The sequence below is a fragment of the Opisthocomus hoazin genome, chromosome 9 (genome assembly GCF_030867145.1).
Source record: "Opisthocomus hoazin isolate bOpiHoa1 chromosome 9, bOpiHoa1.hap1, whole genome shotgun sequence".
In the NCBI taxonomy this organism is placed as follows: Eukaryota; Metazoa; Chordata; class Aves; order Opisthocomiformes; family Opisthocomidae; genus Opisthocomus; species Opisthocomus hoazin.
This window is the reverse complement of record NC_134422.1, coordinates 40623044-40638583: the sequence shown is the minus strand read 5'-3', so window position 1 is coordinate 40638583 and position 15540 is coordinate 40623044. Positions and strand designations below refer to the sequence as shown.

At 39.4% G+C, this 15540-nt stretch overlaps 1 protein-coding gene across 3 annotated transcripts in view; it reads left to right on the top strand.

Moving 5' to 3' along the window:
• The window catches only part of COL5A2 (collagen type V alpha 2 chain), a 188475-nt gene that overhangs the window by 161767 nt on the left and 11168 nt on the right, over positions 1 to 15540 (top strand). For all 3 annotated transcript variants that reach the window (XM_075430219.1, XM_075430218.1, XM_075430217.1), the window contains 25 exons: positions 9 to 53; positions 160 to 258; positions 698 to 751; positions 1855 to 1962; positions 2618 to 2671; positions 3414 to 3512; positions 4249 to 4302; positions 4763 to 4861; positions 4971 to 5024; positions 5123 to 5176; positions 5677 to 5730; positions 6290 to 6343; positions 6699 to 6743; positions 7188 to 7286; positions 8160 to 8267; positions 8392 to 8445; positions 10222 to 10275; positions 10394 to 10447; positions 11489 to 11542; positions 12337 to 12444; positions 12557 to 12610; positions 12809 to 12862; positions 13950 to 14111; positions 14236 to 14343; positions 15327 to 15434. In XM_075430219.1, coding sequence (XP_075286334.1) covers positions 9 to 53; positions 160 to 258; positions 698 to 751; positions 1855 to 1962; positions 2618 to 2671; positions 3414 to 3512; positions 4249 to 4302; positions 4763 to 4861; positions 4971 to 5024; positions 5123 to 5176; positions 5677 to 5730; positions 6290 to 6343; positions 6699 to 6743; positions 7188 to 7286; positions 8160 to 8267; positions 8392 to 8445; positions 10222 to 10275; positions 10394 to 10447; positions 11489 to 11542; positions 12337 to 12444; positions 12557 to 12610; positions 12809 to 12862; positions 13950 to 14111; positions 14236 to 14343; positions 15327 to 15434 — 1890 coding nt within the window. The remainder of the gene's footprint in view (positions 1 to 8; positions 54 to 159; positions 259 to 697; positions 752 to 1854; positions 1963 to 2617; positions 2672 to 3413; positions 3513 to 4248; positions 4303 to 4762; positions 4862 to 4970; positions 5025 to 5122; positions 5177 to 5676; positions 5731 to 6289; positions 6344 to 6698; positions 6744 to 7187; positions 7287 to 8159; positions 8268 to 8391; positions 8446 to 10221; positions 10276 to 10393; positions 10448 to 11488; positions 11543 to 12336; positions 12445 to 12556; positions 12611 to 12808; positions 12863 to 13949; positions 14112 to 14235; positions 14344 to 15326; positions 15435 to 15540) is intronic.

Here is a 15540-nt window from a genome sequence, read left to right as displayed (position 1 = left end):
GTTTTTAGGGTACCGAAGGGACAGATGGTTCCCCAGGTGCTAAGGGCCCAACTGTAAGTGATCATATCACCTGTTGAAGAAATTATGTAAGTGGATACATTTTATTTCCTTATTTTTATTATTTTTCCTTATTGTGCTTGCTGTTATTTCTATTTATAGGGATCTCCAGGCACTGGAGGCCCCCCTGGCTTAACAGGTCCACCCGGTTCCCCAGGACCTCAGGGCAGTACTGGCCCACCTGGTATTCGAGGCCAGCCGGTAATGACGTCTTTATGTCTATGGAAATTATGATGTGTAGCAAATGTATTATGCTGTGAAACCAGAACAGTGATTAGCAATGAGGTTCCTTTAAATAAATTAGTAACACGCTAGTGAATATACTAACACTTGGATCTCATGAATCTTCTGTGTGTCCAAAATACTAGTTTGCTTTCTTAGGCACTCTTATTTCTTAGGTCTCTCTATAAACTAGGACAAACAGTAACAATTATCTCCTGAAATTGTCTCCTTTAAATTTTTGACTTGATAACATCATAGTAAACAAGCACGGTAAAGGGAAAGACAAATGGTTGTAAACATCCTTGTATTAACTACAACTAGTTACTATACTAGGGAATGGTTTTCTGTTTCATAGCATAATCCAAAATGGTTGAGTGGTTTATGCAGAGTTTTAACCGTTACTCGTGTTTGTTTTCAGGGAGACCCTGGTGTCCCAGGTTTCAAGGGGGAAGCAGGACCCAAAGGTGAACCTGTAAGTCTTCCGTAAGCTTTGTAAGATGAAGAGGAATCACAGGGGCTTGCATGAGTCTTTTGAATAGATTCTTACAATTTTCAAGACACTTCTGATGCTTGTAGTAATGAAAAGAATAGTTTTGTTTATCAACTAATTATCGTGGAAGACAAACCAGAGTGATCCTGGCTAGACGGTACTAAGAACGAATGGTGAAGCAGGTCTTTTGATATGACAAATGACCTACCCGCTATAGACCTTACAGGACTCAGGGGCAGAGAAACCAGTCTCCATGTCTACTAAGGATTCTGTAGCACACAGAATGAGTTTATTGTCCTTTCTTCATCTCGTGAGAAATAGATCCATATGCTTCTGGACATTGAAAAGCACACAGATCTGTGTGCTAATCATAATAAAAAAATCTTTTTTGTTCTAAAGTTACATTTAATGCATTTTATACTTATGTGGTTATGTATATATTAATTATATTTTATTTATACTTGAAATTTTTATACCTCTATGGTACAAATAGCTGTTTGGCCCACAGCTAATGTTTATGACAGATTATTTGAAAGCATGAAAGATTATTTAAGAGCATGGCTAATTCCATGCTGTAACCATGTGAATTTTGGCAGAAAAGTGATTCTGCAGAGTTGGAGTCAATTTGACTTGCCAACCAATCTTTAGTTTTTCTTTCTCACTAGTTAAATGATCACGTAATAACTGACAAAACTGTACAGATGAAGTAATCATTCCCTTACCACTGATTGTCTTCTCCTTTCTTTATAGAATTTCTACAAGAGTGTCACTGAATTTTAAATCCTTGCAGCTTGTCCAATAGAAAATAATAAATACTAATTGTTATATCCGAGCAAACAGATAATTGTAAGAAGCACACTGTACAGCTGAACTGCAGAATTACGGTTTATTCATAGTGGACTTCTTACTGAAATATTAGCTTATAAACAGTGTATAAGAGAAAAGCTGAGAGGCATTTTTTAACTATATTTTTTCTCCTTTATTTGGAAAAAAGTTTATGACATTTAGAAGACAGTCTGTTTCAATATATTTGAGAAGTAGTGAGCTTGACAATGACTTTTTAAACAACATTTTCCTTTCACTAGGGCCCACAAGGTCCCCAGGGTCCCATTGGCCCTGTAGGTGAAGAAGGGAAAAGAGGTCCTCGAGGTGATCCAGGGTCAGTAGGCCCACCAGGCCCTGTTGGAGAGAGGGTAAGCAATCTAAAGGAATAATGTGTCTTGAGAAGTGCCAAAAAACCTCTTGACCTAACAGTGAATTTTCTTACAGCTTCATTGTGGGTGCAGTCAAACTTTGTTTTCCTAGCAGTAGTTAGTTTGTGTCTATGACTTAGTTCTACATCAGATTTGTGGTTTTAGGATGCTGTCTTCTGTGATAGGTTCTTTTTGAAAACGATACCCTCATGATAAGGATATAAAAATATGGCAGGATGTTTTTCGCATCCTGACTAGATCTTACTTCTAATTATTATTTTTGGGGAAAAGAAATCTGTCATACTGTGCATTATTTTTACCCTGGATATTTTCATTTGGGGTTTCAATGCACAGTATGGTAGCAGAAATGATGGAGATATGATGAGCTAATATGCAGATTTTTTGCTTAACCCCTGTACAAGTGGCCATCTTGTTTTCAGTTAGTCTGTTCGTATAGGATATGTTCAGCATGCATGAATGAAACATTGATATGTTTACAACTCCAGGTGGTTAAAAAAATCCCTAAGTTTAAGGTAATGAAGTAAGAAAGTTGTAAGGAAATAAACTGAACCCCCAAACCATAAATCTAGGACTTTATTTTCAATAAGTTATGTGAAAATTAAGATGATAATCTTGTATGTATGGCTTTTCCTAGGGTGCTCCTGGTAATCGCGGTTTTCCAGGTTCCGATGGCTTGCCTGGACCAAAGGTAAATGAAATTAAAGTGCCTGTCTCTTATTTGGGTAATGTATAAAATTTACGTACATGCAGATATACTGAAAGAAAATGATCCATTAAAAGTGTATGCTTCTTGGCAAATGGGCAGGTCCTCAAAATCATTTGAAGTAGGGTCAAAAGGAATTGACAAACGCCAGAAAGGGGTCTGAATGTTTTGGGATTAAAATTTTGTTGGGGAAAAGTCACTTTCAGTTTCTGTGATGTTCAGCTTTCCTTGCTTGTCCCTGACTTAATGATCCCTCATGCTCAAATGTGATTAGATAGGAGACGTTGACCTGTTTTTGCTACTGTATTGCTTTATGTATTACTCTGTAGTAGGTAACTATTTGAAGAATTGCCTTTTCTTTGTGTATGGTACAGTTTTTCTAGACTTGTCCCTGGAACAGATGGTCTTGCCTGTCTTTGGCTTTCCTAAGCCTGTAATGCTTCCAGGGAAGTGACTTGCATATGTATTTGTCTAGTGTTTCTGTAAATCCCTTCCTTCTTGGTATAAATAGAGGGATCCTAAAATCCTTATACAAATTTGTTTTATGGAAGAGACAACTTCTAAGTAATAATTGGGAGGGGGAAGTAATAATAAAAGTATTAATGATTCAGAACTCTGTTTGCAAAAATAGGTCCTTAATATATCTGTTTTATTTAGCCTTCTCTTACTGTGTCTGTTCTCTTACTGTCGCTACCTGTTAACTAGTAGCCCATTGGTATCTTTCTAGGGTGCCCAAGGGGAGCGTGGTCCAGCAGGTTCTTCTGGTCCTAAAGGAGGTCAGGGAGATCCTGGGCGTCCTGGTGAACCTGGCCTCCCAGGTGCAAGGGTAAGGAACTAATAGCAGTACGCTATAAACCCTGACCATAAGCCATGACATTTTTTATTTTCAAAAGGCAGCAATGAACTCTGCAGAATTAAGAAGCTCTTATACAAGGACAGACTTGTTTCAATGGGACTACTTAAAGGGTAAAGGCCCAAATACCTGTCTTTTTTGCTGTTGGTGTTGGGAAGCACAGGTTCCATTTGTCTCCGAAAAAGGAGTAGTAGCCCTGATTGAGACCGGCTAATGCAGCTGAAGGAAGTGTGCTTATAAAGCACATAGTTGCCACAGATAACATGAGTTGAAGGCCAGACCTTCATTAAATTAGTGACTGGTAACTTAGGTAGTTGAGTGGTGCACGTCATCTAGAGATTTTTTTCAGGAAAAATGTTTGGGGAGAATTTGCAATATCACAGAGAGAGGGAAAGGGAGCAGCAAGTATAAGATGTGATAGACATCACTGGCTAATGTTGGCAGAAATAAATATGAGCCTGTGAGAAGCTCAGAAGGTGTAAAAGCAAGAAAAGGAAAAAGAGGAAGAGGGAAGATCAAAGACGGGGGGATGAAGCTGTAAAGTGAAGACGCAGATGAGGACCTTTGATAAAGAGAAGATACTCTTGTGTAAAGAATATTTTAGTGTTCATAACATGGTAGTAACTGTGCATATCTTTTGGATTTATTTACATTTCTCTGTTCTAGAATTATATGCACAACTTGACACCAATATTATTCCCACTTTTAGGGTTTGACAGGAAATCCAGGTGTTCAAGGCCCTGAAGGAAAACTTGGCCCCTTGGTAAGCAACACAAAAATTACTCCTTTCAATAAGGAAACAGTAATTCAGAGGTCCCAATTCATTGAAATTACTTTTATTAGCTTGAATGTTCTTGATTTCTAAAGGTTCATTTTCTAAGTGTTCACTTTAGATTCCCAATTCCCAAATTAGTGCAGAAAATGTTCCTTCAGTTTTATCTGTTAGCAGTGTCAGTTGTTTAGCAGCTGCTGCAATATTTTTAAACCATTTTGAACTAAATATCTTTTCTAAATGTATCTTTAATGAAACAATAAAGTATTTGTACATGATGGGTCAATGATGATAATTGCATAGTATTTGGTTAAATCCAGCAGTACAGCTAAAGCTATGTCTGCATTAAAGATGTTTTGACTGATAACTATGGCACCAAACCAGATTAATGTTACTTTTTTTATATGCAAACATTTTCTAATTTATTGTGGAAAATGGTTTTTCTCTGCAGGGTGCTCCTGGAGAAGATGGACGTCCAGGTCCAGCAGGTTCAATAGGAATCAGAGGTCAGCCAGGCAGCATGGGCCTTCCTGGGCCAAAGGGTGGTAGTGTGAGTATGGCACCTGATACCCAAGATCTGTTTAACTTTAAACATTTGCATATATTTTAATGGATGAAAACAGTATCTAAACATAGTCATTTTTGTTTCTGCAAATTAGGGGGATCCTGGGAAACCCGGAGAAGCAGGCAATGCAGGTGTCCCAGGACAGAGAGTGAGTATGACTGTTATTTGCAGTGATTACAGAAAATGATGCTTTTCCATCATATATGTTCACTGTACAAGACTTCTTCCTATGTCATTTTAATTTAGGGAGCCCCTGGTAAAGATGGTGAAGTTGGTCCTTCCGGTCCTGTTGGCCCACCAGTAAGTCAACTTTTACCACTCTGCCTGCCTGCCTGTTGCTCCATCCATTGATTACTCTTTCTGCTTCTATTTTTGTCTATCTTCATGCCAGTTATTGATTCCAAACAAAAAATCCCAAGAACATTTAAAGAAAAAATTTTCCTAAAGAAATGGGAAGCTTTGTATCAATATATATATATATTAACAGTCTAATTCCTTTTACTGGCCTTTGCGAAAAATAATGCAAAGAGCAAAATTTTCTCATAGTTCATTTTCCTAGCTTCCTTGGTTTCAGTGGAACTGAGTGTTTTCCTGTCAGCGTAGAAATTTGGGGAGGGGGATCTTAAAGAAGTAAGATACATCTGATTACATCTTATAGACAGGGTATATCTTGGCCTGGGGTAAGGAAAAATGCATAATAAGGAAATACATAATTGAAAATATATGTATTCAGAGAGAGCAAAAATTGTGGATCCTGTCTATATTCCTCTACTGTATACTTACTACTTTCTTTTGTGTAGGGTCTGGCAGGAGAAAGAGGAGAACAAGGCCCTCCAGGTCCTACAGGGTTTCAGGTATGTGCGTTCATTTTTTTTAAAGAAAAAAAATAAACAGCTGTGTTTTATCAACTAAATTGGAGAAAGTCAAGTTATGTTTAACAAAACACAACTTCAGAACTAAGGCAATGATGCTCAGAATAATTCATGATACTTAGTTTTCACATCAGGTGTGCACTAAACTGAACTGGCAAAGGCTTACGTACCAGCTCTGTATCGCTTGAGAAAACCTTTGTTGGTTTTCAGTTTTAATTTGGAGATTTTCCAGAGATGTTCCAAATATGGAGCAATGGAATTGTTTTGATAATGAAGTATGAAGTCAATCTCTGTTTAAACAGAACTTTATTTTTAGGTCTGGTACATGTATGTTACAAATGTTAAAGAAGGGCTGCCATCTTGTTTAGAAGGGGGAAACCACTTCGGTGAAATATTCATGTGACTGTTTCTCTTGGGTATCTCTGAGGGCATGCTGTTGTACTGAGTATAATACTACATTCATATTCTCGGTGTCTTAATTAAATCTGGATTTACGTAACTTTTTATCACGTTAGTGACCATTTTATTGACTTTTTTACAGGGCTTGCCTGGGCCACCAGGTCCTCCAGGTGAGGGAGGAAAGCCAGGTGATCAGGTAATTTCTGTGTAATTTAACAAGAATTCACTTCATAACATAGTTTTACCTTTTCTTCTCTGTAATTTAATTTCCCAGTCTGTTTGTAATTTAATTTCCCAGTCAGTTTCAAAATACATACTGTGAGGTAGTCTGCAAGCTGTCTGAGAATGGCTTTTGAATAAAGTAATGACTAGAATCTGACCATCGTCTTGGACTGAGTTGGGCTATCTCCTCTTGTCATGGGCAGATAATACTCAGAACTAGCCACCTGCATTCACAGTACTTTGGGAATGAAAATGTTTATCTCTAATTTCCATAGCTATAAGGCTATGAATAATGCTTTCATTCTAATGGTGAGTTCTGTTCTACTTAGGGTGTTCCTGGAGATCCTGGAGCTGTTGGTCCATTGGGCCCTAGGGTAAGTATTTTCTTGCAGAGTTTAAACGTTCATAATGGTTCTCTGAGGTGTAAAGTTGAGATAGAATATGGACTTCAACAGCTAAAGAGAATATTTGACTTTTTTTCCTCCCAATAAAATGTTTGTAAACACTGATATTTTTTAAGTTGGTATCTGTAAAACCTTTAATGGTTTCCCAGCTCATGAAGTGGTGTTGAGTACTAGCTGCTAATTGATGTGGTTTACAGCTGTGAAATGACAGTTTTCAGTTTGCTGAGGAACATGCTATTTCCCCTACCTTTAGCAATAAAGGCATAAAGCTGTAACTCATTTGATCAGTTCTCCTAGAATTTGTTCACAGGCTCTTTGTTTAAATAGCATTGTTGCACTTACGGTGTATTTAGGATTTTGTCTACCAGAACTGCACCATGACTTCTAAATAAGTAAGAACTTTCCATTTTGTAGGGAGAACGTGGCAATCCAGGGGAAAGGGGAGAACCAGGTGCATCAGGACTCCAGGGTGAAAAGGGTATGGCTGGAGGTCACGGTCCTGATGGTCCAAAGGTAAGTTGAATGGAGATTTGTGTTGCTGCAGTGATGTAATGTTTAATTCTGCTCATTTTCACAAAGATAAGAGAGAGCTTTTTTTATTATGAAAGGGTTGTCTTTTAATGAAAGGTATCTTGTTTATGTAAGGTTTCTAGAAGGACATAGAAGTTATTCCAGTATAAGATTATTATTAGTTTGCAGGATACTAAAATGTTGAGAAATCACATTTTGTATGAATTTATACAAGTCTGAAGTTTATAACAGTTTCTGTGTTTTTCAGTAGAACAGGGCAAAGCGATTTCTGAACTGCAGAAATCCCTCTGGCAGTGGCTCCCCTTTAAGAACCATGTCAGTTTACACAGAGAGACTGGGCAGGGTTGAGTGTTTAACAGAAAATACTGAAAACTGCATGCCTTTCTTCTACCTGCGACTGACGTAATTGGGCCTAGGAAGGTCACCCCAGATAGGGAGTGCCTGCAGTGATGCAGGACCTGTAATGGACATGAGCTGTGAGAAGCAAAGCATAACTAAAGCATCTCTGCCCCTGGCAACTTCTGCCTGTAGCTAGTTTGTGTAATAGACCCATGTGGCATCAAGGTCAAGTTAGCAAGATGCTTGAGCTGCTTTTTTTTGCCTGTTTGCATCCTCAGTGTGCACTGAGTAAATAGTAATATATTTGGAAGGACTGCAGTATTACAACTGAACTTCCTGAGTAACACAATGGGAAAAGAAAAGTATTTGGAAATGAATAAATTCCAAATTTAAGAGAAAATTATTACTTAAAACTGTACCCCAGAGACTTTAGCACAGGCACAACGTGTTCTGCAGCCTAGAGACAAAGATGCTTCTCAGATGAAGCGACAACATCTTGTTCTTTATTTGTTTCAGGGAAGCCCAGGCCCTAGTGGGACGCCTGGTGATCCAGGCCCACCGGGTCTTCAGGGTATGCCTGGAGAACGAGGGATTGCTGGAACGCCTGGCCCCAAGGGTGACAGAGTAAGTCTGGTTATTTCTGCTGTGCTGAGTAAAATCCCCTGTCCCTTAATACTGTAGTTGTTCCCAGGTGTGAACTGCTTCGCATTCAGTGTCATAATTGAGACTTTCTGGGTATTTTCCACAGGGTGGCATAGGTGAGAAAGGTGCTGAAGGTACAGCTGGTAACGACGGGGCAAGAGTAAGTAAATCTGTCACTCTTTTTAGACCTGCTCTCCACACACCAGCTTGTTTATTGTGCTAGAGGTACTCAGCTCATTGAGTTAAACACTGCTAAACTTGGCAATATCATGGGTTGATGGTCATTCTCATTCCCCTTACCCTCCAAATTTAGTCTTCAGGTTTTTCAGGACTGCTGTACACAATGGTTTGGGATGTCTGTGTTCCAAGCCCGTGTTTAGCGTAATGAAGAATGGGAGTTAAGATGTCAGTGGAAAGGATTCCCAGAAGTAGCTTGTTCATTTGAGGTTCAGCTAAGCTGACTATAGTAAAAATACGAAAAAAGGGACAGGGAGAGATCAATAGCTAAAAAGCAAGCCCACCAGTTCTGACTCTTGGACTGAGGCAGATGCCTCCTCATTGTTTGGATTCAGTTGCCCACGGTCTGTCCTGAGTTTCACAGGTGAAAATTCCCTTAAATGTACTGAGGCAGTAAGTCACTGACACTTGTGGAAAGCTTTGAACCTCCTGTGCATAAGTAACATGGCTGGTCTGCTCACATGCGATAAATCCAGTATGTTCAAGACATGTTGCACGCCCACTTCTGCATAGACCAACTGTCGAGTAATCCCAAAGGTACTGGGTTTGCTGTATATGCACAGACTAGATTTTCTTCCCAGAAGCTGTTAGATGCGATTTATGCAAAAACTCACTCCATCTGAGATTCTTGGGTTTTGCAGACCAGTTGGAGTACGAACTGCTAGGCGTTTGGAAATCTGAGATACGTAGAAAAGATGAGGATTCTGACTGGTCTAAATTTCTAGTTAAAGAGGAGATGTGTTTTTGAGAAACCCTAACATACAGAAGCACTAAGTTACAGTTAGCAGCTGTGAGCTGGAATTTCTTTGTAAGTCAGACAGTATCTGAAGATACAGAACAGTTCTTGGTCATTGCAAGGCAGCATAGCCTTCAGTAACTAATGAACAGATAAAGTAATGGTGAACTAAATGTACATCCCTCTTCTAAAGCTAGGTATCCTCAGATCTCTCTGCTACTGATCACAAGAACATTGATGGTGATGCGGTATCCTGTGTTAATGCTGTCTTTTTTATATTTCTCTTCAGTTCGAACTAAGTTACAGTGCAGATTTTGGGGGAGGAAGGGGACTTTTGTTCGAGATAAACTTGGTGCAAGTTTGTAGTACTCTGCTTCTAGTGAAAGGGAATCATAACTGGGATATCTGAATGTTCAAGAAGGTAGTATGAATGGTGCTGCAGGATCATTGCATGCAGTTGATGGGTTTGGATGGAGACATTCAAACCTATTTGCCTAACTGCCTTATGAAGACAAAAAGGACATTTTTGAGGAGCTTTCAAGATACAAATCAATCTTCAATAGTGATGATGGACACTTTCAAATTAATTTAAGCAATTAAATACTAGCATAGAAGAAATAGAGAGCTTCTATGCAAGGGCGGAAAAAAGAACATAATTTCCTCCTAAGAGCAAAATAAAGCCAGGGCTTTTGTTGTCATTGGCCTTATTCATAAAGACTGCATAAAGTAGGAGATGGAGTTAGTGAATGAAAGTGGGGCTTTTGAGGTGTGGGATTTTGGTCACTCAGAGAGGAAATGCAAGTAAATTTTAGGTAAGAAAGACCCAACAAGATGTCAGAGATAAAGGAGAAGAATTTAAAGGAATGAAAAAGCATATGGAAATAGCAACATCTAAGAAGTTTTAAACTAACAGTTTTGAAGCATCAATTTTTTAATTTCCTTTTATCTTTATTTGTTGAAAAGGGTCTTCCTGGTCCAATAGGCCCAATGGGTCCAGCAGGTCCCACTGGTGAAAAGGTAAACAGATTTTTATGCCATTCCCTACCGAACTTCCTTAATATTACCATAATTTATTGGAACTTCTGCTTCTTGTCTACTAAGTTACCTGGGAAATAACCTTTTATTTTATTTTAAGGGTGAACCAGGTCCTCGAGGTCTAGTTGGTCCTCCTGGCTCCCGTGGAAACCCTGTGAGTAAACATGATTGTTTTTTGCCTGGCATGTTAACAGTATCGAACACAGAGCCAGATTCCAGGTTTTGTCTCATTTGCTGATACATTTTCCTCTTTTTCTTCCCCTTTCTTTGTAGCCAAAATCTGTAGTTCTCTCGTGATGCTGTGCACTTGCAGAACTGTGGACAGATTTTGTTCCTGTGTCCTGTACTTGTTTTAGGGAGTTCTTTATGTAGAGTTACTCTCATTTACCTTGCTCCTGAAAGTATGCCACCATTTTTAATTACTGAAATCTTTTTGAAAGCATGCCCAAACCAGATACTACTGTACACATACGAGTATTTAATGGACAAAGCACAGAAGTGTGTCTTATTTTTCATCTAATTATGCTAACTCTTATCATCTTTGGTCTATTTGGGATTTTAAGGGTTGACTTTGATTAGGGAGTTAGAGGCTCAGCCCTTCTAGATCCTTCATACTGTTTGGAATTGATTATGTCCCTGTCATAATTCAGAACAGCCTTATTTCCAGTGTAAATTGGAATAGTTTCCGCCCTTCTGGGGAGTGCTGGAGCTTGGAAGCCTTCAGTTCCTCTGTTTCCAAGCAAACATTTTGTGGAAAGCTCAGTTGAAGTAGCTTGTATCCCATTCTAACCTTGTAGAAGAATACATCTTTGAACTACTTTTCTTTTTTTTCCCCAGTCTATTTGACTGGAATGGTGGGTTGCATAGTGTGTGCACTTGGGCTAATCCTGCTGTCACTGGAAGTGGCTGTGAGCAGAATTTCACCTGTTGTGGTTTTAGTACTTGCACATGCCTTCCATCTCTAAATTCTGAAAGTTTACATATAGTCTTGAACACATGGTAGATCTTAACATCATAATTAACATTGTTTATTTTGTGATTAAAAGATCATTTGATTTTGATGAATACAGCAAAAGTATAATCACACTTATGACAGTTAATAGTTAGCATCCCTTCTTGTATATTTTACTGCAAAATTATAGCGTGTATAGAAAGACTTTTATGTTAAATCTGTTCTCCTAAATGTTTTGACCAGGGTTCCCGAGGAGAAAATGGCCCAACTGGCGCTGTTGGTTTTGCTGGTCCTCCGGTATGTGTTTTATAACACTAATGAGTTTCCTTTAGTCATGCTTTGACATGCTTAGTTTCCTTCATTATGAATAATCCTGCAGTGTTCTGGAGCGTAAGTCACATTTTTGTGGCAAGAAGAGCTGTTTCTTTTTCCCACCAGTGTCTCAAGTAAAGAAGAGGGCCAGTAAATACCCTAGACACTTGAAAAGTGGTTTTGTTGATAGGATTATGTAATTGTTCACCAGATTTCATATTATCATGAATATGCTATGTTGCTCCTTTGAGATTAAAATAAGGCAAGTTATAAGGGGAGCAAAGATTAGCTGTGTGAGTAGTGAAGGCTGGAATGAACTGATGGGCCAAATGGAGTTTCCCGGTGAATATCCCAGAATTTCCCACAGTCTAAATATTGTATTTCAGACCTTTCACAAAGAGTCAGGCACCTGCTTCCCTTGGTGGGAAAAAAAGACTAGAAAAGACAGTGTTCAGTCCCTTTTGCTTTTAGTTATGAAATAGCTGCTGAGAAAAATAGAAATTCTAAAGGAAAGAGAAATGTGAGTTAGATAAGAAAATATTTTAAATGGAACTTCTGACTTCACAGACTTCAAAAAAGCTCATCTGTGATCTAAAGACTGTGCTGAACTGTTACAGTTTTCTTGAACTGAACTGTTGAGCAAATGCGCTGTTTTCTGGGCTGATACGTTCCCCTCTTATATTTTGCCTTCTAGAAGTCCCCTACAAAATGACTCTGTTAGGCTGGAAGGATTTGGTATTCTCTGACCTAATGTCTCTTCTAAATGTTATTTCTTACAGGGCCCTGATGGTCAGCCAGGTGTGAAAGGCGAACCTGGAGAGCCTGGACAGAAAGGAGATGCTGGATCTCCAGGACCACAGGGTCTTGCTGGGTCTCCTGGTCCACCGGTAAGTGTAAATACTGGCGTCAGAGAACCAGTGGCATAGGCTGATCTGATCTTGCTGATTTAAAATGTCCTGAGTGTTCACTATCACCCCTCTCTTTCTCCTCTCTTCTTAGGGCCCTTCAGGTGTTCCTGGTCTGAAAGGTGGTAGAGGAACGCAGGGTCCACCTGTAAGTGGATTTTGGTTTTTTTGTGACCTGACTGCAGATAATCTAGTACTGAAATTTTAAAAATAAAAATAGTTCCTCATCTCAGCTTGTTTTTCACAGTCTGTAATTAGGACATTTGCTCACTGATTCAGCTGAGAATATTTGAGGTAACCAGTGCTGTATTTCTTTCAATGAATTTGGCATTAAAATATTTTTTAGGGTGCTACTGGATTCCCAGGATCTGCTGGAAGAGTTGGGCCTCCAGGACCTACTGTAAGTCAATTGTCAGATTCCTAATAGGTGTGTTTTATAAACTGGTTGTTGAAAACCTGAAGACTAAATAAAGCAGGACAGGTAAAGCAGTATTCGTGGCCCAGTGCTATAGAAGAGAACAGCTTGTCAGCGTTCACAAGCGTTCTTACATCCGACTGCATGGTCTAGTGTCAGTGTGTCCAAATTAGTGCAAGACTTTTCACTGAGTAGGCTTTGAGCTGTGCAAGCTGCTCTAACGACTTCATTGCTTATAGGAACAAAACAACAACCTGTATCTTTCAGTACTTTTTACTTGTTTGTCTATTCTGTAGTGACTGAAGTTAGGAGAGTTTTAGGAAACGGAAGAGGCCCCTGCTGGGTTATCTCATTGGTGGACTTACTCAGAAGATCCATTAAAATAAATTAAAACAAAAAACAAAAAACCAAAATAAAAACAAAAAAACCCAAAACAAGCCCACAGAATCTCTCATGTCTAAACATATTCAGAAACACTGAAAAAAAAATAGTTGTGTATCAACAAGTGAGGATTCAACTCCACACAGAACAGTGCCACACTCTTCCTATGCCTTTTAGTGTTCTAATGAGAAAAACAATGTACGGTCATTGTGAGTCTGTCAAAACGTGAAGTTGATGGAAAGCATAATACGGATGTGAAGTCTTTTAAAAGTATCTGAGAAATGAACAAAGGTCCATTAAAACACTAATTTGTACCATGTGAATGAAAAGTTTGAATGTGGACTTTAGCTTGATGGTATTGGAAAGAATGGGAAATGGTGAGTTTTCTAGCAGTAGCTGTACATCTGAGGTAACAAAAAGAAAAGAAATATAGACAAAAAAAAGAGTATCATTTAAAGGAGGTAGTTTGGAATTGCAAATTGAGGGGAGGGGGGAGCTTAGGCATAATTTGACAAAAAGTTTATTTCATCTCATTTGATTGTAAATGAGATAATAACAGCTCTTAGCTCATTCACGCTTTGGGCCTTCCTTAGACTATACATGCTACTAGTTAATCAAAACACAGTCCTTAGAATTTAGTTGTCCTGATCAGAAAAAGGTCCAATATAACGAGGTGTTTTAATCTTCTTAGGGAGCTCCGGGGCCTGCCGGGCCTATTGGTGAGCCAGGAAAAGAAGGTCCGCCGGGTCTTCGTGGTGATCCTGGTTCTCATGGCCGTGTGGGCGATCGAGGACCAGCTGGGCCTCCTGGTGGTCCTGGAGACAAGGGGGACGCAGGGGAAGACGGGCAGCCGGTGCGTCCTGAGTGATGTTATTCACTCTCCCTAGACAAGCTCTGGGCTTGGTCTCAGCGTTACTTACACTCACTCACTGCTACTGAAATGATAGTAACGTTGTTTTATCCTTTGTGGATTTCAGGGCCCCGATGGCCCCCCTGGTCCAGCAGGAACTACTGGTCAAAGAGGCATTGTTGGTATGCCTGGGCAGCGAGGGGAAAGAGGCATGCCAGGGCTGCCGGGGCCCGCAGTAAGTAACCATCGAGGCAATACGCCACCAGCCTCGGGCATTCTCGCGTCTTTGTGGGATCGAGAGCACAGTGCCCCGTAGCACGAGGAGAAAGCTGGGAAATTCCAATTGCAGGAGCGAATGTAGAGAGAGTAGTAAATAACTAAATCTCTTGCAAATGCGTGAGGTGGGAGATTTTGTTTCTGCCATAATGGAAGATCTGAACCTGAATGAAGAGTAGGTGGGTAAAATAGCATCCAGACTTCTGGCTAAAATATTCCTATTTGACTTAAAACTAGATCCTTGAAAAAAACAACCCCAGGCTCTTCATTTAGGTGCCCAAAGTCACTTGAATGTGAGTAAATACTTTGCTATTTCATAAATTGTGAACGACAATCTTCAGAATTGCCATTTGTACTCTCTGTGCTTTCATGCAGGGTTGTAGATAGTTATAGGAAAGCCTAATGACCCAGGATATCAAGTCATTAAATAGAGTATTAGTAGAAGGGGTGGTATGGAGGATCTGCCGTTGCCACTGGATCCAGAAGTCAATGCGGTTCGCCAGAAATTATTCCAGGCTAACAAGATTTGTTGGTGTTGACACAGACCAAAAAAAAAAAAAAAAAAAATCATGTTCCTTATTTCAAACTGCATGACATTTTTCCGGAGTCGAAAAGACCTTACTTATTGTGGATAATGCCATCGGACATACTGATATATCAAGGCAGTGTGTGCTTAGAGAGTTGCTACTAGACAGACTAACTTCACATGCAGCTTCTAGTCAATAAAAGCCTATTCAAAAGCAAGTAACACAAACTGCGTGAAAATACGCAGTATGTTAAACATATATTCAAAATCTATCAGAATTACCAGTTTTTGGAAGTTACAAATGCTGATTGTACTTCAGACTGAATTAATGCATAGCATTTTGCAGATAGCAGGGTTTTTGTGCTTTCTTTGTTTTTTGATTAGATTTTTGATATGAGATTTCTTATCTTTTTTAGGGTACACCAGGGAAGCAAGGTCCCACAGGGCCACCTGGTGATAAAGGTCCCCCAGGACCTATTGGCCAGTCAGGTGCCACAGGACCTGTAGGTGAAGCTGGTCCAGAAGTAAGTATTAGAGCCTCGTAACATGCAAAAAAGGCCTCTAGTGGTCATTCTCCTCGACTTGAAGTTAGAGGTGTAGAACAACTTTCTAGTTCTTGTTATAGAAGTG